The sequence below is a fragment of the Ranitomeya imitator genome, chromosome 6 (genome assembly GCF_032444005.1).
Source record: "Ranitomeya imitator isolate aRanImi1 chromosome 6, aRanImi1.pri, whole genome shotgun sequence".
In the NCBI taxonomy this organism is placed as follows: Eukaryota; Metazoa; Chordata; class Amphibia; order Anura; family Dendrobatidae; genus Ranitomeya; species Ranitomeya imitator.
In genome coordinates this window covers 488,564,734-488,588,870 of record NC_091287.1, presented here as the reverse complement: position 1 = coordinate 488,588,870, position 24,137 = coordinate 488,564,734, and the positions used below count along the sequence as shown (strand labels likewise).

Below are 24,137 nucleotides of genomic sequence, written 5' to 3'. Positions count from 1 at the left end.
CAAATACAGTTTCTTCCGTCAAAAACAGCAATGTAGCTGTAAAAAACCTGATGGATCTGCAAACCTATGGATTTGAATATGCAAGTCTCGCCCGACATACAGAAGGAGCTATTGCATTCTGCTTTTTTTTTTTTTTTTTTTTTTCCACAAGCAGATACGTTCCGTGAAAAAAACCCTCATCTGAACAGTCCATACAAATAACATTGGTCCTAGTGCTGTCAGATCCTTCATGGTTGTGTGACCCTGCATTTCAATTCTTTTCATCCTATAAATGATTCTGGTAAAGGAGGGTGCTAGATGATAAGGTAATCAATCAAGTCTAGCATGCTATATGCCTATTTATGTAGCAAGAAATCCAAATAAAGGTTATATTGGAGATATACTGAAGATACAAAGAGGAGATGGTTTGCAGAGCAGAAGCAAAGCACAGGCTGTCCGTATCCAATTCAATCAATGATTATACAAAGAATAACATGATCTCACCCAAAACATGTAATTAATAATAAATCGCATCAGCCAGCACAGAGAGGTATGCGAGCGCACAGACTAATCATTACTGGACTGTATCCCAGAACGGTGAGGCCTGCGTCCTCGGATCACAGCCCAGAGAGGAAAAATGTGCAACTCTGCACTGGATCCTATACCTAACACCATAAGGAATGTGGACGTGGGACCAAATGTGATTAAATCTGCTAATGAGACAAGTTATTGATTTCTTGCCTGGGGGATGGGATTTATCTGACTTGCATTGAGCTTTTTCTTGCCTCCATCGTTACATGGACACAGTGGTCACTGACAATCCTTACAGGGAATAGCGGTGTTTACTTTGTCACAACGGAGACCATTTCAAAGAATATGTGGCGATCAGACGATCAATGTGATAATGGACTGTCAGGACGGTATCTGGATCACGCCATCATGGGTTACCCCACCTGTAGTGAAATACTGATCCCCAGGCTGGACCAAGTAATGAAAGCCGAGAGCGTCTTCCATAATAGATGCAGCCGGGAAGATGATGAATTTACAGTCAAAGTCCATGCTATGTGTGATGCTACCACAACACTGTCTCTACACCGTTGGGAGTTGTAGTTTTACAAAAGATGAATATCCATACAAATATGTTCAATATAGACAAAGTAGCTAAATGAACAGATTAGGACCCTCAATCAGACACCCCGATAATCTAAACTAGACTTTTAAAGGACGAGACTATTGATTGGAATTGGGAAATTCTATAGGAAAAAAATAGAAAAATATTAGAATAATTATTATTTTTACTTTATTTTAATAATTACAAATAGGGATATTTTGACTAGATGAGAAACATTTTGCAGGAGAAAATAAATATTATTATTGTTACTATTATTCTAAACATGATTTTTAATTCCTAATATATTCTAATAGTCATAATCAAATAAATTTAGTGGAATAAAACGTCTATGGAAGTGGGGGTGCACGCTAGCGTCCCAGAAGCAAAGCGTTACAGAAGATAAGCGTCGTGATACCGCAGTTATTTCATGGCAGTTAGTCAGGGCAGGAGTCAGGTAACCCACACTCTGCTCTCCCTTCTATCCATGTGCTTTATTCCTATCCTCGTATGTTCCCTTGTAATCCACTTTCACCGCCCAATCCCCCCTCCATCACGACTCATATACATCAGCTCCTCTCTCCTTCCCTCTCCCATGTATAGCTCCCATGCACTTCTCACCTTCCTGAAAAACCTCAGTCCATCTTACCCAAACAGACTGCATAAAAAAACTTCATACAATCCCAAAAGCTACTTGCTTTTTATCTTCCTACTCCTGCTGATATCAGGAGACATCTCCCCAAACCCCGGTCCACCATCCACCAACCTCAACCCCTACCCTACCTCACATCGAAACCTTAATAATCTTACTAATATCAATTTCACTCCTTCATCTCCTCCTTCTTTTAATTGTGCCCTTTGGAATCCACGGTCTGTATGTAACAAGCTTCCTTTCCTACACAATTACTTTCTGAAAAACTCTCTGAATCTGCTGGCCCTCACAGAAACCTGGATTCAGGATTCTGACACTGTCTCTCCTACTGCCATAACCCATGGTGGCTTACAATTCTCCCATTCCCCGAGACCAACAAACAGACCTGGTGGTGGAGTTGGCATACTCCTGTCCCCACAATGCACTTTCCAGGTCATCCCCTCAGTTCCATCACTCTCATTCCCTTCTTTTGAGGTCCACACAATCAGGCTCTTTCGTCCCCTCTCCCTCAGAGTAGCGGTCATATACCGGCCCCCAGGCTCACCCACCCGCTTCCTGGACCATTTCTCTGCCTGGCTGCCGCACTTCATGTCCTCAGAACTACCAACCCTTATCCTGGGAGACTTCAACATCCCCATTAACAGGCCCACTTCCACATATGCATCCCAGCTTCTGTCACTAACCACTTCTCTCGGCCTCTCACAGCTCTCAACCTCTGAAACACACAAAGACGGTAACACCCTGGACCTGGTTTTTGCCCGGCTCTGCTCAACCTCCTACCTAGATAACTCACCGCTTCCCCTCTCTGACCACAACATTTTCTCCTTCACACTCACATATCCTCGCTCACCCCAGCACCCTCCTACACACCATTCAGTCAGAAATCTACAAGCCATTAACCCTCTTACACTTTCAGACTCCCTACGCTCATCATTGTCCCCAATCTCTTCCTTTTCCTGTCCTGATCTGGTTGTACATCACTTCAATGACACTCTTAGAAGCACCCTGGACCAAGTAGCTCCCCTCACCCTCAGAACCTCCAAACACAGAGTGAAACAGCCCTGGCTCACATCGCAAACCCGATTTCTCCAGCGATGCTCTAGGTGTGCTGAACGCTTATGGAGGAAAACACGCACACCAGAAGACTTCATACACTTCAAATTTATGTTAAGGACCTATAACTTTGCCCTTCACTTCGCTAAACAGACCTACTTTACCACTCTGATCTCCTCACTATCCAACAACCCCAAGAAACTTTTTGACATCTTTCACTCCCTCCTCAGGCCAAAAGCACAAGCCCCTATCACAGATATTTGTGCTGGTGACCTGGCCTCCCACTTTATAGAGAAAATAGACAATATCCGTCAGGAAATCCGCTCCCAACAACTAAGTTCAGTGACTCCCATCCCTCCCCTCATTGCCCCTGGCTCACTCTCCACATTCGATCCCATCACAGAAGAAGAAGTCTCCAAGCTCCTCTCCTCTTCTCGTCCGACTACATGCACTACCGACCCCATTCCCTCACATCTCCTCCAGTCTCTCTCTCCAGTTGTCACAAGTCACCTAACTACAATCTTTAATCTCTCCCTCTCCTCTGGCATTTTCCCCTCCTCCTTCAAACACTCTATCATTACTCCATTACTAAAGAAACCCACCCTCGACCCATCCTTCACAAACAACTACAGACCGGTCTCCAATCTCCCCTTCATCTCTAAACTCTTGGAGTGCCTGATATACTCCCGCCTTACCCGTTACCTCTCCACTCACTCCCTCCTAGACCCTTCACAGTCCGGTTTCCGCCCCCTACATTCGACAGAAACTGCACTCATCAAAGTGACCAATGACCTTCTGAGAGCAAAACGTAATGGTGACCACTCTCTGCTCATTCTTCTCGATCTCTCTGCAGCTTTCGACACTGTTGACCACCCTCTCCTTCTCTCTAGGCTCCAGTCACTAGGCATTAAGGACACTGCTCTCTCCTGGTTCTCCTCCTACCTTTCTGACCGCTCCTTCAGTGTTCTGTTCTCTGGCTCCACTTCATCTCCTCTTCCTCTCACTGTTGGGGTACCTCAGGGCTCAGTCCTTGGCCCCCTTCTGTTCTCTCTCTACACGGCCCCAATTGGACAGACAATCAGCAGATTTGGCTTTCAGTACCATCTTTATGCCGACGACACACAACTATATACGTCATCCCCTGACCTTACCCCCGCTGTACTACAGAACGCCACTGACTGTCTGTCCGCAGTCTCCAACATCATGTCCGCTCTCTATCTGAAACTCAACCTCTCCAAAACTGAACTTCTTCTGCTCCCACCATCTACTAACCTCCCTAAATCTGACATTTCCCTCTCCGTGGGTGGCACCATAATAACACCCCGGCAGCAGGCGCGCTGTCTGGGTGTTATGTTTGACTCCGATCTCTCCTTCACCTCCCATATACAATCTCTTGCCCGCTCGTGCCGCTTACACCTAAAGAACATCTCCAGAATCCGCCCTTTTCTCACCATGGAGACAGCTAAAACCCTCACTGTCGCCCTGATCCACTCCCGCCTGGACTACTGTAACGCTCTATTAATTGGCCTCCCCCTCACTCGACTTTCCCCTCTCCAGTCCATCCTTAATGCAGCAGCCAGGGTCGTCCATATGGCTAATCGTTACTCGGACGCGTCCGCTCTTCGCCAGTCGTTACACTGGCTGCCCATTCATTACAGGATACAATTCAAAGTACTTGTTCTCACACACAAAGCTCTCCACAGTGCGGCACCCCCTTACATCTCCTCCCTCATTTCTGTCTATCAGCCTAACAGACCACTGCGCTCTGCAAATGACTTTCGATTAACCTCTGCACTAATCAGTACCTCCCACTCCCGACTCCAAGACTTCTCCCGTGCTGCGCCAATCCTCTGGAATGCTCTACCCCAAGATATTAGGACCATCCATAATTTGCATAGTTTTAGGCGCTCGCTCAAAACACATTTGTTCAGAGCGGCCTATCACGTTCACTAATCAAAGTTATGTTATGTTTGTGTGTGTGTAGCCCATTCACTATCCCCATCTATCCCCCCACCCCCTGAAGATGGCTGGACCATCATTGTAAATACATCATTGTAAATACACACCTGTACTTTGCATCTCCCCCACCTCATTGTAGATTGTAAGCTCTCACGAGCTTACAATCGTCTTATTTTGCTTTAATTATTGTATTGTTAACGTTGTTACTTATGACTTTTGTGTTTGAAACTGTTAAACTGTAAAGCGCTGCGGAATATGTTGGCGCTATATAAATAAAGATTATTATTATTATTATTATTATGTGCAGTAATGCCAAGTTATTGCCACATGGCCAGAAAAAAAGTTCAATGACAAACATTAGCTAATTTACTGCAACTGGAAACCATCATTAAAGGATTGTACAATTTCGGAAAATATATATATTTTGTTAAATAACTAAATACTACTCAGTTCTTCTTTCTCTGGTCTTTGTTAGCAGGTTGCCAGCATGTGACCGCTGTAATCAATCAGTGTACACATGGCTCAGGTACCATACTATCGGCATCGTGGTTCTGTGCTGACTAGGTGAAGTCGTCAGTAAGATGTGGCACATGATCACTGTGGCCACTGATTGGCTGCAGCGGTCACATGATGGCCAGATGACAACCGGAATGTCAGCTCTGGAATGCCGAGGAAAGAAAAAAGGAGTAATGTTTATTATTTCGTTTGTGTTGCCTTTGATGTTAGCAAAAAACTTTTATCTTGATGAGATTCATTTTAAAATCCTCAAAAACACTTGGAAAACCCTTTCTATTCCTTTACATGGGAAATCGACTTTGTTGGTCGCCACCAGCTTTTTTAGGATTTTTTTTCTGAACAGGTTTCGAAAAATGCCTGGTGGAAAAATAAAACTGCACGTCACCTTCTTTGCATGGAATCCCAGGGAATCTGCTCCGAACAAAGCACTGAGAAGTTGGAAGACAAAGGGGATGTGCACACGTATTCTTGAGGTCTGTGGATTTTTCCGCAGCCGATTTGTGAAAACCGCAGGTAAAAGGCTGTGCGTTTTACCTGCGGAATTACCGCGGTTTTTGTGCGGATTCCACTGCGGTTTTACACCTGCGGTTTTCTATTATGGAGCAGGTGTAAAACCTGTCATGATCCCAATGGCAGGGGATCACAAAAAGGACAAGCACAGATACAAACAAGCTCTAGGGCGATGGAACCTGAGCTGACCGCGACCCTGAACCTAACACACAAATAAAAGTAGCCGGGGAACGTGCCTACGATGATCCTAGACGTCTCGCTCCAGCCGAAGATCTAACTTCCCCTATCAGAAGAAACACAGACCTCTCTTGCCTCCAGAGAAATACCCCACAGCAAATAGCAGCCCCCCACATATAATGACGGTGAAATGAGAGGAAAGCACATACGTAGTATGAAAACAGTTTCAGCAAAATGAGGCCCGCTAAAGCTAGATAGCAGAGGATACAAAAGTGAACTGCGCGGTCAGCGAAAAACCCTTCAAAAAACCATCCTGAAATTACTTGAACTCATGTGCCAACTCATGGTACATGAAAAGCAATTTCAGCCCACTAGAGCAACCAGCAGCAGAGAATCACATATCTGCAGGCTGGACTAAAAACCAAATTAAGCAAAACACAAAACAGGAAAATCCAAACTTAGCTTGTCCAGAAGGTTCTAGGAGCAGGGAGCAGAGGTAACAAGACACACTGGATACATTGATAACCGGCGAGGAAATGCCAGCAAAGCCAGGTTAAATAGGAAACTCCCATATGCTGATGGAACAGGTGGAACCCAGAAACCCAGGAAAGACAAGTCACCCAGTACCATCAGTAACCACCAGAGGGAGCCCAAAAACAGAACTCACAACAAAAACCGCTGCGGATTCCGCACAAAGAATTGACATGCTGCGGAATGCCGCTGCGTTTCCGAACGTTTTTTTTCCGCAGCATGTGCACTGCGTATTGCATTACCCATAGGTTTACACTGTACTGTAAATGCATGGGTAGCTGCTGCGGACCCGCAGCTGCGGAAACGCTGCGGAACCGCAGCATGTGAACATAGCCAAAGGCTGGAGAAGAAAAAAATCATCCAACTTTCATCCAGAAAAAAAATAATGATTTTTTTTTTCTCTCGTTCAGCCGTTTGCAATACTTTTTTTTTTTTTTTTTTAAAGCAGCAGCTATTAATAATTTACAAGACAATTTACAGTTTCCTATGTTAAAGAATTGCAATGTATACGAAAAAATCAGATGCTATGTGAATGAGACCTATGAGATCCACTTTTTTTTCTGAGCACTCATAGACTAGAATGGCCAAGCCTGACTCCGTATACAGAAGAAACTAGTGCATGCCGCTATTTTATTCACATGCAGATATGGTGATTACAAAAAAAAACACTCATCTGCATCGCCCCATTTAATAACATTGATTCTGTGTGCTGGACGTTTTTTTTTTTAATGGAGAAAATTTGCACTGAAAATACGGTTGGGTGAACCGACCCAACACTCAGGGAAAAAAATTGTTTCTTGAAATAATTTTGGCTTGAAAACTGTCATTTTGAAAAACTTAAAGGAAACCGGTCATCAGGATTTTGCTAAGTAAACTGCAATCAGTGTCAGGTTGGTGTTATTACACGTCTTGTCGTTTAGATATTTTAATCAGTATAACGGCGCCAACCTGACACTGTGTGTAGTTTACTGAGCAGAATCCTGCTGATGGGTTCCCTTTAACACACAGAAACTCCACAGTAATATCTATGTGTGTAACACGTACAACAAGAAAGGTTGAAATCCATATTCGGCGCAGTATTGCACTGTAAATCTGCTCGTAAAATAAACTGTCTTTTAATCGCGGCGATTATTTCCAATTTTGGACTCAGATGTACAGCAAAGACCACTGCACTGACGCACTGTGTGAGTACATTGTGCTGCATGTGATCCAATGACCCTGTATACAGTACATTACAGCGAACACGTCCATCATAAACAGTCAGCGCCATCATAAATATCAGACACTGATGGCTGCACAGGAGCAAACATTGCTAAGCGTGAACAGTCTTCAGCACATGTAACATACCCATAGATAGATTACATACACACATATATTTACATCCACACAGAAACACACACAATATATATATATATATATATATATATATATATATATACACAAATATACACACACACACACTATATAACTATACATAGATATATCCACGTAATTACAATATACACATACACGTTTCATACACACGTTATATATGTACATATCACCATACATATATAATTACACACACATATATCACACCTATGCAGCAGTGGGTGTCTGCTCACGTCTGTCACTCACCACTTTTCTTGGGACCATTGGTCTCCACTGCCTTCGCAGGTGGTCGGTTGCTCCCCTGGGGGTGAGTGAGGGTGCTGCTTGAACAGCCCATGGCTCCTCCAGCGGCGGCAGGGTTAATGAGACAAGTTGCGGCTGCAGAGGTCACATCCAGCATCAGGTAAGGAAGGACCTCAGAGAAGCGCACAAGAGGTGCTGCAGCTGCCCCTGGGGCAGAACCTTTTGCCTCACTCCGCAGGACGATGTTTACTTGCACACAGCTGTTACCATATGAACAACAGCGGAGACCAGGAGCGTCCTGCAGCTGCTGCACACGTGGGACAGGGCAAGCAGAGGCAGCTCCACTGCGCACGCGTCAGCAGCCAGGTTATAGTGTGTAGACACAGACTGTGCTGCACCCATAGTGTGACCGACCGTACCTCACCACCATCGCTGTGCTGCGCTGCGCTGTGTGTGTGTGTGTGTGCTCCCGACGGTGCACAGTAATACCATGTACAAGGGAGAACATAGATACCTGTATATAATAAATTCAGAGGCGTAGCTAGAGCTTTTGCCGCCCAGGGCTGTTCCCGAGTTTGGCGCCCCCCCCCCCCCCCCCTTCCCGTCTCAATACACACAAAGGTTACCAAAAACGGTTTTCCTGTTTTGTAGAACTTAAACTGGGCCTAATGGTGTCACCCCCACATGCCACACCTGTGACTTAATACCACCACACCATGACCAGGCCACATAGTGACCGAATAATACTACATACAAGGGACAAATACCACAACACCATTTCCAGACCACATATTACCACCACATAGTGACTGAATACTACAATACTGATCAGTAATAAAAAAAAAAACAATACTATCACCATAAGTGCCAGTATTCACAGGAGATCTGTACTTAGTATGCAGTATCTGTGTAGAGGTAATACAGAGATCACTGGTGACATTATACACAGGACCTCTATATAGTATACAGTGTATAGTGTCAGTGTATAGGTAACACTGACTCACCAGTGACGTCTCTAGGTGAAGTCCTTCATCTTTCATCCAGCACAGACCGCCATCATTCCTTCCAGCCAGGACTCGTTTCTGCAGGAAATAACACAGTTATCTCGAGCTCCGCTTGCAGAACACATTACTTAATTTTTCACAACTTCTACATTACATCACATGAAGAAAAAAAGGTGATATAGTGTCACTCTGCACAGTAACAGGACCGCCCCCCCATTTAAAACAGTATACTCAAAAAATAAAATAAATACATCACTGCAGTAATAATATCCCTTAATTAGCCCCTATGGTAATAATATTCCCCACCCTGGCCCCGTTTCTCATTCCTGGCTCCAGCCATATGTTCTCGCATCCTGCCCTCATGAGTATCCATTCTACCCCATATGATCTCCACATCCTGCCCCACCAGCCTCCATCGTATCCGTCCTGTCCCATGATCCAATCCTGCCCCGTGTCTCCAATCATGCCCCGTATCTACATTCTGCCCATGCCTCAAGTCCTGCCCCCAGTGTGTCCAGCATATTACCCCCATGTTGTCCAGCAATCTGCCCCAGTGTGTCCAGCATATTACCCCCATGTTGTCCAGCAATCTGCCCCAGTGTGTCCAGCATATTACCCCCAGTGTGTCCAGCAATCTGCCCCAGTATGTCCAGCACTGTCCCCAGTGTGTCCAGCAATCTGCCCCAGTGTCCAGCCTTTCCCCAGTGTGTCCAGCAGTCTGCCCCAGTGTGTCCAGCATATTACCCCCAGTGTCCAGCATTGCCCCAGTGTGTCCAGCATATTACCCCCAGTGTGTCCAGCAATCTGCCCCAGTGTCCAGCATTGCCCCAGTGTGTCCAGAAGTCTGCCCCAGGGTCTCCAGCATTGCCTCAATGTGTCCAGAAATCTGCCCCAGGGTCTCCAGTATTGCCCCAGTGTGTCCAGCATTCTGCCCCATGGTCTCCAGTATTTCCCCAGTGTGTCCAGCATTCTGCCCCATGGTCTCCAGTATTGCCCCAGTGTGTCCAGCAATCTGCCCCATGGTCTCCTGTATTGCCCCAGTGTGTCCAGCATTCTGCCCCATGGTCTCCAGTATTGCCCCAGTGTGTCCAGCAATCTGCCCCATGGTCTCCTGTATTGCCCCAGTGTGTCCAGCATTCTGCCACATGGTCTCCTGTATTGCCCCAGTGTGTCCAGCATTCTGCCCCATGGTCTCCAGTATTGCCCCAGTGTGTCCAGCAATCTGCCCCATGGTCTCCTGTATTGCCCCAGTGTGTCCAGCAATCTGCCCCATGGTCTCCTGTATTGCCCCAGTGTGTCCAGCATTCTGCCACATGGTCTCCTGTATTGCCCCAGTGTGTCCAGCATTCTGCCACATGGTCTCCAGTATTGCCCCAGTGTGTCCAGCAATCTGCCCCATGGTCTCCTGTATTGCCCCAGTGTGTCCAGCATTCTGCCACATGGTCTCCTGTATTGCCCCAGTGTGTCCAGCATTCTGCCCCATGGTCTCCAGTATTGCCCCAGTGTGTCCAGCAATCTGCCCCATGGTCTCCTGTATTGCCCCAGTGTGTCCAGCAATCTGCCCCATGGTCTCCTGTATTGCCCCAGTGTGTCCAGCATTCTGCCACATGGTCTCCTGTATTGCCCCAGTGTGTCCAGCAATCTGCCCCATGGTCTCCAGTATTGCCCCAGTGTGTCCAGCAATCTGCCCCATAGTCTCCCGTATTGCCCCAGTGTGTCCAGCAATCTGCCCCATGGTCTCATGTATTGCCCCAGTGTGTCCAGCATTCTGCCCCATGGTCTCCAGTATTGCCCCAGTGTGTCCAGCAATCTGCCCCATGGTCTCCTGTATTGCCCCAGTGTGTCCAGCAATCTGCCCCATGGTCTCATGTATTGCCCCAGTGTGTCCAGCAATCTGCCCCATGGTCTCATGTATTGCCCCAGTGTGTCCAGCAATCTGCCCCATGGTCTCCAGTATTGCCCCAGTGTGTCCAGCATTGCCCCAGCCCCAGACAGTCAGACATAAAGAAAAAAAAAAAAAGTAAAATCCTCACCTCTCCCGTTCCTAGCGCAGGTCCAGTGCAGTCAGCGTCTCTCCGGCTCTGCGACGCTCAGGACAGAGAGGCAGAGCGGCGCGCACAGTAGTGACGTCATCGCGCCCTCTGCTCTGAGACGTCGCAGAGTCAGAGGACGCTGCAGCTGCCGGCGCCGCAGGAACCAGGAGAGGTGAGTATAGAGCGGGGGGCGGGGTCTGGTGGTGGGGGGAGCTGGCCCTGGTCGTGGCGGCGGACGGCGCCGCCCGAAGATTTAAAGGGGCGTCTTTTTTTTTTCTTCTCCTGCAGCGCCGGCCGCCCCCCGCATTGTGCCGCCCGGGGCGGACCGCCCCCCCCGCCCCCCTCTTCCTACGCCACTGAATAAATTAATAATCCCTGACATGTAACAGTGGGATGAGAGTGTTTCATGGGACAACCCCTCTTCAGAGCCTCATACATATCTACTATATAATTGTCTAAGGGTCACTTCCGTCTGTCTTTCTGTCTGTCTGTCACGGATATTCATTGGTCGCGGCCTCTGTCTGTCATGGAAATCCAAGTCGCTGATTGGTCGCGGCAAAACAGCCACGGCCAATCAGCGACCGGCACAGTCCAGCGGAAAAATGATGCTTATGCTGTGTGGGCTGTGTTATATACTGCATAGGCTGTGTTATATACTACGTGGGCTGTGTTATATACTATTATATACTACATGGGCTGTGTTATATACTACGTGGACTGTGTTATATACTGCATAGCCTGTGTTATATACTGTGTGGGCTGTGCTATATACTACGTGGGCTGTGCTGTATACTATGTGGGCAATGCTATATACTACGTGTCTGTGCTATATACTACGTGTATAACCCAGAGAAACAATTGGAGTACTCAGTCCAAAATCCGTAAAAATGTACATAATACTTTATTTAATCAATGGTTTGTAAACATACACATATAATAACAATTTACATACAAAGGGTAAGGGTAGTCACGGGTGTACCGGCAAAACTTATCAAAATATAAGGTGCATAGTGCCCACAGTTCTCATGGGAAGCATAACCCGGCAGCATATATCAGCTACCATTAAGAATTACTACCAAGTTACGGCATAGTGATATATAGCACAGTGGTTATTTAGGGAGCTTACCCATTGTATAATAAAATGCCGGACCCGTGTCACACCGCCACCGACGCGCGTTTTGCTGCTCTTTTTCAAGGTGCTGAGTTATATACTGCGTGGACTGTGTTATATACTGCGTGGACTGTGCTGTATACTACGTGGGCTGTGCTGTATACTACGTGGGCAGTGCTATATACTACGTGTCTGTGCTATATACTACGTGGGCTGTGTTATGTGCTACGTGGGCTGTCTGACTCTTTCTCCCGGGGCCCTCAAAAACCTGGAGCTGGCCCTGGTTTCACTAATTGGTCATGCCCAGCCGGTCGCAAACAATCAGCGACAGACGCAGTCCGGCTGCGAATTGGCACGGGATTTAAACCACGCTTCGCTGATTGGTCACGCCCAGCAGGCCGAATCCTGTGTATTCATGGCATTATTCTGAAATCTTCATAAATAAACTACATACATATTCTAGAATACCCGATGCGTTAGAATCGGGCCACCATCTAGTGTACCAATAATGACAATGTGTAAGGTGACATCTGTAAAGGGTCATTCCCATCTTCATAGACGGGTATTCATGGAAAATACAAGTAATATTGCGATTAATTCCTTATTAAAAATGTTAGCCATTCTTGAGGTATTAATAGTTTTCTTTTGTTTACATTTTGTTGCCTTGGAAACCGACCACCACTGCTAGAAAGCAGAACATGCACAGTGTTACAAATTGTTTTCTACTGAGCTTTAAAGCCGTCCATGATCGCTGGAGCGCGGTGTTACTGCCTAACCCTGGCCAGCCTCAGTGTAGTGCTTATAAGCTAGCTATCAGCTATCATGGTCGGTTTCCTAGGCAACGAACTGTAAACTAAAGAAAAAGTGTTAATATCTCAAGAAAGGATGCAAATTTTGATAAGCAGTAAATTGTAAAAGTGCTTTCTTTTACAAGGATTATCCAACAATATCCATTTATGCAGATGGAAATAACCCTTTAAATGTCTGTCAACTTGTCATATCATCAACTGATGCTCAGTCAGGGTAAAAATCTACAGTGGGTACAGAAAGTATTCAGACCCCTTTAAATTTTTTTACACTTTGTTTCATTGCAGCCATTTGGTAAATTAAAAAAAGTTATTTTTTTTCTCATTAGTGTACACTCTGCACCCCATCTTGACTGAAAAAAAAGAAATGTAGACATTTTTTCAAATTTATTAAAAAAGAAAAACTGAAATATCACATGGTCATAAGTATTCAGACCCTTTGCTCAATTTTGAGTAGAAGCACCTTTTGAGCTAGAACAGCCATGAATCTTCTCGTGAATGATGCAACACGTTTTTCACACCTGGATTTGGGGATCCTCTGACATTCTTCCTTGCAGATCCTCTCTAGTTCCGTCAGGTTGGATGGTGAGCATTGGTGGACAGACATTTTCAGGTCTTTCCAGTGATTCTCAATTGGACTTAGGTCAGAACTCTGGCTGGGCCAGTCAAGAACGGTCACAGAGTTGTTCTGAAGCCTCTCCTTTGTTATTTTAGCTGTGTGCTTAGGGTCATAGTCTTGTTGGAAGGTGAACCTTCGGCCAAGTCTGAGGTCCAGAGCACTCTGGGAGAGGTTTTCATCCAGGATATCTCTGTACTTGGCCGCATTCATGTTTCCTTCAATGGCAACCAGTCGTCCTGTCCCTGCAGCTGAAAAACACCCTATAGCATGATGCTGCCACTACCATGTTTCACTGTTGGGATTGTGTTGGGCAGGTGATGAGCAGTGCCTGGTTTTCTCCACACATACCGCTTAGAATTATCAACAAAAAGGTCTATCTTCATCTCATTAGACCAGAGAATCTTATTTCTCATAGTCTGGGAGTCCTTCATGTGCTTTTTAGCAAACTCTATGCGGGTTTTCATATGTCTTGCACTGAGGAGAGGCATCCATCGGGCGACTCTGCCATACAGGCCCGACTGGTGGAGAGCTCCAGTGATAGTTGACTTTGTGGAACTTTCTCCCTACTGCATCTCTGGAGCTCAGCCACAGTGATCTTGGGGTTTTTCTTTACCTCTCTCACCAAGGCTCTTTTCCCACGATTGCTCAGTTTGGTTGGATGGCCAGGTCTAGGAAGACTTCTGGTGGTCTCAAACTTCTTCCATTTAAGGATTATGGAGGCCACTGTGCTCTTAGGAACCTTGAGTACTGCAGAAATTCTGTTGTAACCTTGGCCAGATCTGTGCTTTGCCACAATTCTGTCTCTGAGCTCCTTGGCCAGTTCCTTTAACCTCATGATTCTCATTTGGTCTGACATGCACTGTGAGCTGTGAGCTCTTATATAGACAGGTGTGTGCCTTTCCAAATCAAGTACTATCAGTTTAATTAAACACAGCTGGCCTCCAAGGGATTCAAGCTTCAAACCAGGGATTCAAGCTTCAGGAGGCTAATTTGCATATTCCAGGTGCCTTCTGGGAGAAGCGAAGTCTCCCTAAGCTAGAAGATCGTTGGGTACAGCCGGGACCAGCTGCTTCGAAAGCATCACCAAACCAGGGATTCAAGCTTCAGGAGGCTAATTTGCATATTCCAGGTGCCTTCTGGGAGAAGCGAAGTCTCCCTAAGCTAGAAGATCGTTGGGTACAGCCGGGACCAGCTGCTTCGAAAGCATCACCAAACCAGGGATTCAAGCTTCAGGAGGCTAATTTGCATATTCCAGGTGCCTTCTGGGAGAAGCGAAGTCTCCCTAAGCTAGAAGATCGTTGGGTACAGCCGGGACCAGCTGCTTCGAAAGCATCACCAAACCAGGGATTCAAGCTTCAGGAGGCTAATTTGCATATTCCAGGTGCCTTCTGGGAGAAGCGAAGTCTCCCTAAGCTAGAAGATCGTTGGGTACAGCCGGGACCAGCTGCTTCGAAAGCATCACCAAACCAGGGATTCAAGCTTCAGGAGGCTAATTTGCATATTCCAGGTGCCTTCTGGGAGAAGCGAAGAATTTTTGCCTGTAGGACATTATTGCAAGAGAGCTTGGCTGAGTAGATTACACAAGAAGGAAAACACACAGCAAGTCAGCAGGATCTAGGAGCAACATGGCAGATGTGACAACCTACATGGTGAGCTGCAGCATGTGCTACATGTTCACAGATCGACCAGAAGAAGAATCCAATTTCACTTGTCAGAAGTGTAGACTAGTGGCCCTTTTAGAAGAAAAGGTGCGGGGTCTGGAAGAAAGAATAGCAACTTTGAAACTCATCAAAGAGAATGAAGACTTTCTAGACAGAACAGAAGCATCTCTACTGGTCACAGAAGGTGCAAAAAGTGTCAGAGAACCTCCAAAAGCAGATGAGTGGAAGCATGTGACCAAAAGAAGCAAGAAGACCATGGAGAAATCACCAACCACACAACTGAAGAACCGATATCAAATCTTTGTAGAGGATGAAGATGGCACACCTAAGAATGAAGCAATACCAGCAAGCAAAAAAGAAAAGGGCACACAGCAACAAGTGACAGCAAAAAGTACAGCCAAGAAGCAACGAAGAGTGGTGGTGGTGGGAGACTCACTACTGAGAGGCACCGAAGCAGCCATCTGCAGACCGGACATAACTGCAAGAGAAGTATGCTGCCTTCCAGGTGCGATGATCAAGGATGTGACCGATAGGATACCAAAGCTCTTCAGCTCCAAGGACGTCCACCCATTTCTTCTGATACATGTTGGCACCAATGACACGGCAAGGAAGGACCTACCGACAATCTGCAAGGACTTTGAAGAGTTGGGGAAGAAAGTAAAGGAACTGGATGCACAGGTAGTTTTTTCTTCTATCCTTCCAGTAGACGGGCATGGCACCAGGAGATGGAACAGGATCCTTGATGCAAACAACTGGCTAAGACGATGGTGCAAACAACAAGGATTTGGATTCCTGGACCACGGTGTGAATTACTGGTATGATGGACTCCTCGCCAGAGACGGACTACACCTCAACAAACCTGGGAAACACACATTTGCCAGAAGACTCGCTACACTCATCAGGAGGGCGTTAAACTAGAAGAAGAGGGGACGGGAAGAAAAACATTAGACTTGAACAAAGACGACCCAGGAAAACATACTCAGAAGGGAGGTAAGAACATTTCTAAAACAATTCACAGTGAGGAGATTGGAACAAAACAAAATCCTCTAAACTGCATGCTCGCAAACGCCAGAAGCCTGACAAACAAGATGGAAGAACTAGAAGCAGAAATATCTACAGGTAACTTTGACATAGTGGGAATAACCGAGACATGGTTAGATGAAAGCTATGACTGGGCAGTTAACTTACAGGGTTACAGTCTGTTTAGAAAGGATCGTAAAAATCGGAGAGGAGGAGGGGTTTGTCTCTATGTAAAGTCTTGTCTAAAGTCCACTTTAAGGGAGGATATTAGCGAAGGGAATGAGGATGTCGAGTCCATATGGGTTGAAACTCATGGAGGGAAAAATGGTAACAAAATTCTCATTGGGGTCTGTTACAAACCCCCAAATATAACAGAAAGCATGGAAAGTCTACTTCTAAAGCAGATAGATGAAGCTGCAACCCATAATGAGGTCCTGGTTATGGGGGACTTTAACTACCCGGATATTAACTGGGAAACAGAAACCTGTGAAACCCATAAAGGCAACAGGTTTCTGCTAATAACCAAGAAAAATTATCTTTCACAATTGGTGCAGAATCCAACCAGAGGAGCAGCACTTTTAGACCTAATACTATCTAATAGACCTGACAGAATAACAAATCTGCAGGTGGTTGGGCATTTAGGAAATAGCGACCACAATATTGTGCAGTTTCACCTGTCTTTCACTAGGGGGACTTGTCAGGGAGTCACAAAAACATTGAACTTTAGGAAGGCAAAGTTTGAACAGCTTAGAGATGCCCTTAATCTGGTAGACTGGGACAATATCCTCAGAAATGAGAATACAGATAATAAATGGGAAATGTTTAAGAACATCCTAAATAGGCAGTGTAAGCGGTTTATACCTTGTGGGAATAAAAGGACTAGAAATAGGAAAAACCCAATGTGGCTAAACAAAGAAGTAAGACAGGCAATTAACAGTAAAAAGAAAGCATTTGCACTACTAAAGCAGGATGGCACCATTGAAGCTCTAAAAAACTATAGGGAGAAAAAAACTCTATCTAAAAAACTAATTAAAGCTGCCAAAAAGGAAACAGAGAAGCACATTGCTAAGGAGAGTAAAACTAATCCCAAACTGTTCTTCAACTATATCAATAGTAAAAGAATAAAAACTGAAAATGTAGGCCCCTTAAAAAATAGTGAGGAAAGAATGGTTGTAGATGACGAGGAAAAAGCTAACATATTAAACACCTTCTTCTCCACGGTATTCACGGTGGAAAATGAAATGCTAGGTGAAATCCCAAGAAACAATGAAAACCCTATATTAAGGGTCACCAATCTAACCCAAGAAGAGGTGCGAAACCGGCTAAATAAGATTAAAATAGATAAATCTCCGGGTCCGGATGGCATACACCCACGAGTACTAAGAGAACTAAGTAATGTAATAGATAAACCATTATTTCTTATTTTTAGTGACTCTATAGCGACAGGGTCTGTTCCGCAGGACTGGCGCATAGCAAATGTGGTGCCAATATTCAAAAAGGGCTCTAAAAGTGAACCTGGAAATTATAGGCCAGTAAGTCTAACCTCTATTGTTGGTAAAATATTTGAAGGGTTTCTGAGGGATGTTATTCTGGATTATCTCAATGAGAATAACTGTTTAACTCCATATCAGCATGGGTTTATGAGAAATCGCTCCTGTCAAACCAATCTAATCAGTTTTTATGAAGAGGTAAGCTATAGACTGGACCACGGTGAGTCATTGGACGTGGTATATCTCGATTTTTCCAAAGCGTTTGATACCGTGCCGCACAAGAGGTTGGTACACAAAATGAGAATGCTTGGTCTGGGGGAAAATGTGTGTAAATGGGTTAGTAACTGGCTTAGTGATAGAAAGCAGAGGGTGGTTATAAATGGTATAGTCTCTAACTGGGTCGCTGTGACCAGTGGGGTACCGCAGGGGTCGGTATTGGGACCTGTTCTCTTCAACATATTCATTAATGATCTGGTAGAAGGTTTACACAGTAAAATATCGATATTTGCAGATGATACAAAACTATGTAAAGCAGTTAATACAAGAGAAGATAGTATTCTGCTACAGATGGATCTGGATAAGTTGGAAACTTGGGCTGAAAGGTGGCAGATGAGGTTTAACAATGATAAATGTAAGGTTATACACATGGGAAGAGGGAATCAATATCACCATTACACACTGAACGGGAAACCACTGGGTAAATCTGACAGGGAGAAGGACTTGGGGATCCTAGTTAATGATAAACTTACCTGGAGCAGCCAGTGCCAGGCAGCAGCTGCCAAGGCAAACAGGATCATGGGGTGCATTAAAAGAGGTCTGGATACACATGATGAGAGCATTATACTGCCTCTGTACAAATCCCTAGTTAGACCGCACATGGAGTACTGTGTCCAGTTTTGGGCACCGGTGCTCAGGAAGGATATAATGGAACTAGAGAGAGTACAAAGGAGGGCAACAAAATTAATAAAGGGGATGGGAGAACTACAATACCCAGATAGATTAGCGAAATTAGGATTATTTAGTCTAGAAAAAAGACGACTGAGGGGCGATCTAATAACCATCTATAAGTATATAAGGGGACAATACAAATATCTCGCTGAGGATCTGTTTATACCAAGGAAGGTGACGGGCACAAGGGGGCATTCTTTGCGTCTGGAAGAGAGAAGGTTTTTCCACCAACATAGAAGAGGATTCTTTACTGTTAGGGCAGTGAGAATCTGGAATTGCTTGCCTGAGGAGGTGGTGATGGCGAACTCAGTCGAGGGGTTCAAGAGAGGCTTGGATGTCTTCCTGGAGCAGAACAATATTGTATCATACAATTATTAGGTTCTGTAGAAGGACGTAGATCTGGGTATTTATTATGATGGAATATAGGCTGAACTGGATGGACAAATGTCTTTTTTCGGCCTTACTAACTATGTTACTATGTTACTATGTTACAATGAAAAAGTAGAACCATCTCAAGTAGGCTCATAAGGAAATGGACAGCATGTGACTTAAATATGAGTGTCTGAGCAAAGGGTCTGAATACTTATGACCATGTGATATTTCAGTTTTTCTTTTTTAATAAATATGCAAAAATATGTACATTTCTGGGGGGGTTTTCAGTCAAGATGGGGTGCAGAGTGTACATTAAGGGGAAAAAATTAACTTTTTTGAATTTAGCAAATGGCCTCAATTAAACAAAGAGTGAAAAATTTAAAGGGGTCTGAATACTTTCCGTACCCACTGTATTTGTGGAAATTACGTGCGGGGAAGAGAACAGCTGACCGCACCACCGCTACACAGACCAGGAATGCATAGAACTCACAGACTTCAGCCAGCCGGCAGACCTTAGGTGCTACAGCCAGAACAACGACCATCAACGATGCAGCAATAAAGAAGAAACTTTGGCAGCACTCACCGGTCTTCTAAAACAGGTACTTTATTGCAAAACTTCACGGCACAGGGGTGGGTACAAAGAAAGTGGCAGCCGAACGACGGCCGTTTCGCGCCCTCCTGGCGCTTCAACGAGTTCGATGGGAGTGCGGATGTGACGCCTGAAGTAGCGCCCGAATCGAGCGCCCCTCCCTGCGCAAACATGAAAACAATACCTACAACACCAGGCACGGAACTTACACCATATCAATAATGAACATAGCAAAAATTTGGAATATTGAGACACTATACATTACGGACCTTATAGAGACATGCTATAGTTATGGAATCAAGCATATAGTAGTTATATAGTCACGTTTGACCATTCCAAACCTCACATGATACTACAGTCTACATCGCTGTTGCATATCCTCAGGCTAAACATATCATCACAAAACAATCCAGGATGACGCTCAACAATCTCGCAGGCTGCGAACTCCAGTGCAATCTACCCTATGACCTAAAAAGTATATATGCCGCTCACAGAAAAATGGACATGTCAACCTTGTCATTGAGCCCTGCAGGGCCCATGGCCCCTGTGCGCATTATCCACATTGCCTCACATCTCAATAGGGCATTGTGGTGGTCACCCCCTCTTTTCGGGATCTTAACCTGTTCCACACCTGCAAATGTCAATACCTCCGCATTTCCTCCATGCTCCTCCCGCAAATGGTTAATGAGTCTGGGTACTCCCTTCCCTGTGGTGACAGAACGGCAGTGTTCTCTAAAACGCACATATAAACACCTGATGGTCTTGCCCAAATAATAGCGCCCACACGGGCACCACACTACATATACCACATTTTTTGTTTGACATGTAATTAATTGCCCCACCTTATGTTCGACCGGCCCAATGTGTAAAACCCTATCCGTAACATGTTGTTTGCAAAACGTGCAGTGCCGACACCGATATTCTTTCTCAACCAGTTGTCGGTCCTGCTCTCCACCACTCTATTTTGTACTAGTACATCTCACAAACTAGTACTCCTTCTGTTTGAAATAAGAGGGCCCCTGGCTACCACCTCGGCTAGCTCTTTATCCCTGTCTAACAGGTGCCAATTCTTTCTTATGGCGGACCTAATCTGTCGGTCCATGGGGCCATATTGGAAACAGAACGTAAATCTTTTACCCATGGATTGCTGTGCCCTACTCGTGTACCGATCTCTATTTCTCATTTTGTCGCAAGCATCTTGCCAAACGCGACCTGGGTACCCTCTATATCTTAATCTCTGTTCCAGCTCCAGAGTTTGTGCTTCCAAGCCCTCTCGTGTGTTATTGGCCCGACTGGTACACACCAATTGGCGATAAGGCAACGACCGTTTGGTGTGACCCGGATGATAGCTGTGGTAGTGCATCAATGCATTAGTAGAGACTGAGGTATTAACCTCACCATCCATTATGTCAACTGACACATCCAAGAATTCTAGATGTGACCCCCCCAAAATTAGAGGTAAAAGCCATACCCATAGTATTGTCGTTCAAATACGAGACAAAGTGTCCGAAGGAATCCTGCGACCCATCCCACACGAAAAACATATCATCGACGTACCGTAAGTACATCCTGATATGCTTAAGGTAGGGATTCTTTAAGGAGTACATGTATAATTCCTCAAAATACCCCAAGTATAAGTTGGCGAAAGTACAAGCTGCCGGAGTCCCCATCGCCGTACCGACTGTCTGCAGGTACCAGAGGTCCAAGAACGTGAATGCGTTGTGTCAAAATGAAACTAAGGCTGTCACATATAAATTCTATAGTGTCCCGTCCCATATCTGTGGTGTCCAAAATATGGCGCACCGCTGTAACTCCTAAATCCTGCGGTATCCGTGTGTAGAGATTAACTACATCTATTGACACCAACTGAAAAGTTGGTTGCCAACTGAACGAACGGACCTGCCGCAGGAAGGCACTAGTGTCCGTAATATATGCTGGTATATGAGTCAATATGGGGCGTAGCAACCAATCTATGTATCTGGAAAGGGGTTCTGTGAGTGATCCCACCCCCTACACTATAGGTCGACCCGGGGGATTATTGACAGCCTTATGTATTTTAGGGACATGGTACCAGTGCGGCTTATTGGGGAACTCCGGCAGCAGTTTTTCCGTCCTACCAATGGATAAGACATTAGTTTCCACCGCTTTTCTAAGTAGAGTTCTCAACTCGCTCTTAAATTTATTAGTGGGGTCACCCTGTAGCTTCTTGTAAGTGCCTGTATCGGCCAATTGCCTATGGGCCTCTCTGATGTACATATCCTTCGGTATCAACACCGTTTTGCCCCCTTTGTCCGCAGGCCGAACTACGGTGTCTTTCCATCCCCTTATTTCTTGTAAGGCCATTTGCTCTTCTACCGTAAGATTCGCCGGTGCCTTTGGATAGATCAGGGACTCCACGTCTTTGATAACCTGTATTTCAAACAAATCTATGGCATTCCCGGGGGACACCGGGGGCATGTATCGTGACGTAACCCCCCCTGTGAAAGGGGCTGTGGGTGCTTCATACCCCCCTGAGTCAAAACCATCAGCCTCTGTCAAACCTACCAGTGCCTCTGCCTCCCCGTAAGTGTCTGCCAGTGTGTGCAACCCTGCCCCTGCCATGAAGCCCAGGGGTCCAATCACACACGGTCGTTCGCCCTCTATGGTCTGCTGGACCATAGGAACACTACGAAAGTGCTTGTACAAGTGGATTTTACGGATAGACTTAAATAGGTCGATCTTAAACTCTGCCAAATCGAATTCCTTAGGGATACAAAAATTCAAACCCTTAGCGAGCAAAGAAAGGTGAGCAAAATTTAATGTGTGGTCAGTCAGATTAACTATATGTTGTGCATGGAGTTTATTCATCTCCTCTGCCTCCATGACACAAATTTCCTTTTGCGTTCTTGCGCCGGTCTGTTTCCTCTTGCCTCCTCGGCGTGTCCTTCTTCTCCTAAAGGTATTTGTGGAAATGGAGTCCAAGAGGCAGGCAATTGCCCAAGTAAAATAGTTTTATTAGAGTAGAGTCCTCCATAGTAACATGTTTCCACAGGCCCTCATTAACCCCTTCCTGACCACTTTCTTTTTTTTTCCTCCCATTCTTTCAAGAGCCATAACTTTTTTATTTTTCTGTCCGCATAACCATATGAAGGCTTGGTTTTTTTTGTGGGACATTATAATTTTGAATGCTACCATTAATTATAGAATTTAAATATACTAAATAAAGGAAAATAATTCTAAGTGTTGTAAAAAAATTTTTAAACAAATTTTTATTGAAGTTTGCAAGAAATGGTACAGGAAAGGAAGAAACTTTAACGTTATCCAATAGTACATTGCATCATAAAAAGGGGTAACAGTCCTTCGTTTATGTTCCAGTAAACTAGCAATAAACATAACACAAGTCATAGCGAAGGACGAGTGTAACAATAAAGACAAAAACAAACACAAAATGTGGGACAAGGGTTCGGGGAGGGGGAAGGGAGAGGGGGACCCGAGAAGGGATTATAGTAAATCCATACTCGTTTGGGTAGTTTAGTCAGACGCCTGAGGACTAAGGTTAGACAGTCGGGATACCGGAGTAGCAAAAGGGGTGTGGCTTGCATAATCTGCCCGGGGGAGCCAAATAAGTTCAAATCTGTCGACTCTGTCAGTTAGTATAGCAGTTAATTTTTCATTTACCATATACCAGGATAGGCGAGATTTAACTCCCGATAGGTCCAAGCCTGTTTTTTTCCAAGCCGAAGCTATCGTTTGTTTAGCTGCTAAAAATATAAATGCGATAAGGGCCCGGGAATGTCTAGGAATATTTGGGATACGCTTATTTAATAGGGCTTCCCAGGGGTTTTTCTTAAGGTTAATATTCGTAATTGAAAGAATCAAGAAATAAACTCTGGTCCAGAACCTTCGAACTGTTGGACATAGCCACCAGATATGAAGCATATCTCCTATGGAGTTACATCTCCGAAAGCAGTTTGGGGAATAGTTAGCAACAGCCTTTGCTACTCTGGCTGGGGTCAGGTACCATCTGGTTAACACTTTGTAGTTAGTGAGGGTATTGAGCAAACCTCCGATGGAGGAAGACCAAATCTGGGTCCACTCCGAGTCCGTCAGCGTTGAACCTATCAGACTCCCAGCGAACGGTGTAGCCCAGGGACCCCCTCTGAGTTGGGGAGTTAATGTGTGAATAGAGAAGGGATATGATACCTGGGGCATATGGGTTTTGGCGGCATCTCTGTTCAAAGGGGGTGAAGGAATAAGGGGGGGGCAGAGTTTCTTAGTAAGGATTGAACAAAATTTTTAAGTTGCAGGTATCAAAATATTTCTCTCGATGGGAGATGGTATTTTTCACTCAATACAGAAAATGGGATAATTCCATCCACGTTGAAGAGGTGATGAACTCTCGTTAT

General features: G+C 45.2%; 1 protein-coding gene across 1 annotated transcript in view; it reads right to left on the bottom strand.

Annotated features, from left to right (window-relative positions):
* Positions 1-8,589, bottom strand: part of ERICH5 (glutamate rich 5) — a 95,292-nt gene extending 86,703 nt beyond the window's left edge. Inside the window, exon 1 of the mRNA XM_069731632.1 lies at positions 8,103-8,589. Coding sequence (XP_069587733.1) covers positions 8,103-8,256 — 154 coding nt within the window. The 5' untranslated portion in view covers positions 8,257-8,589. The remainder of the gene's footprint in view (positions 1-8,102) is intronic.
* Positions 8,590-24,137: the final 15,548 nt, after the last annotated feature.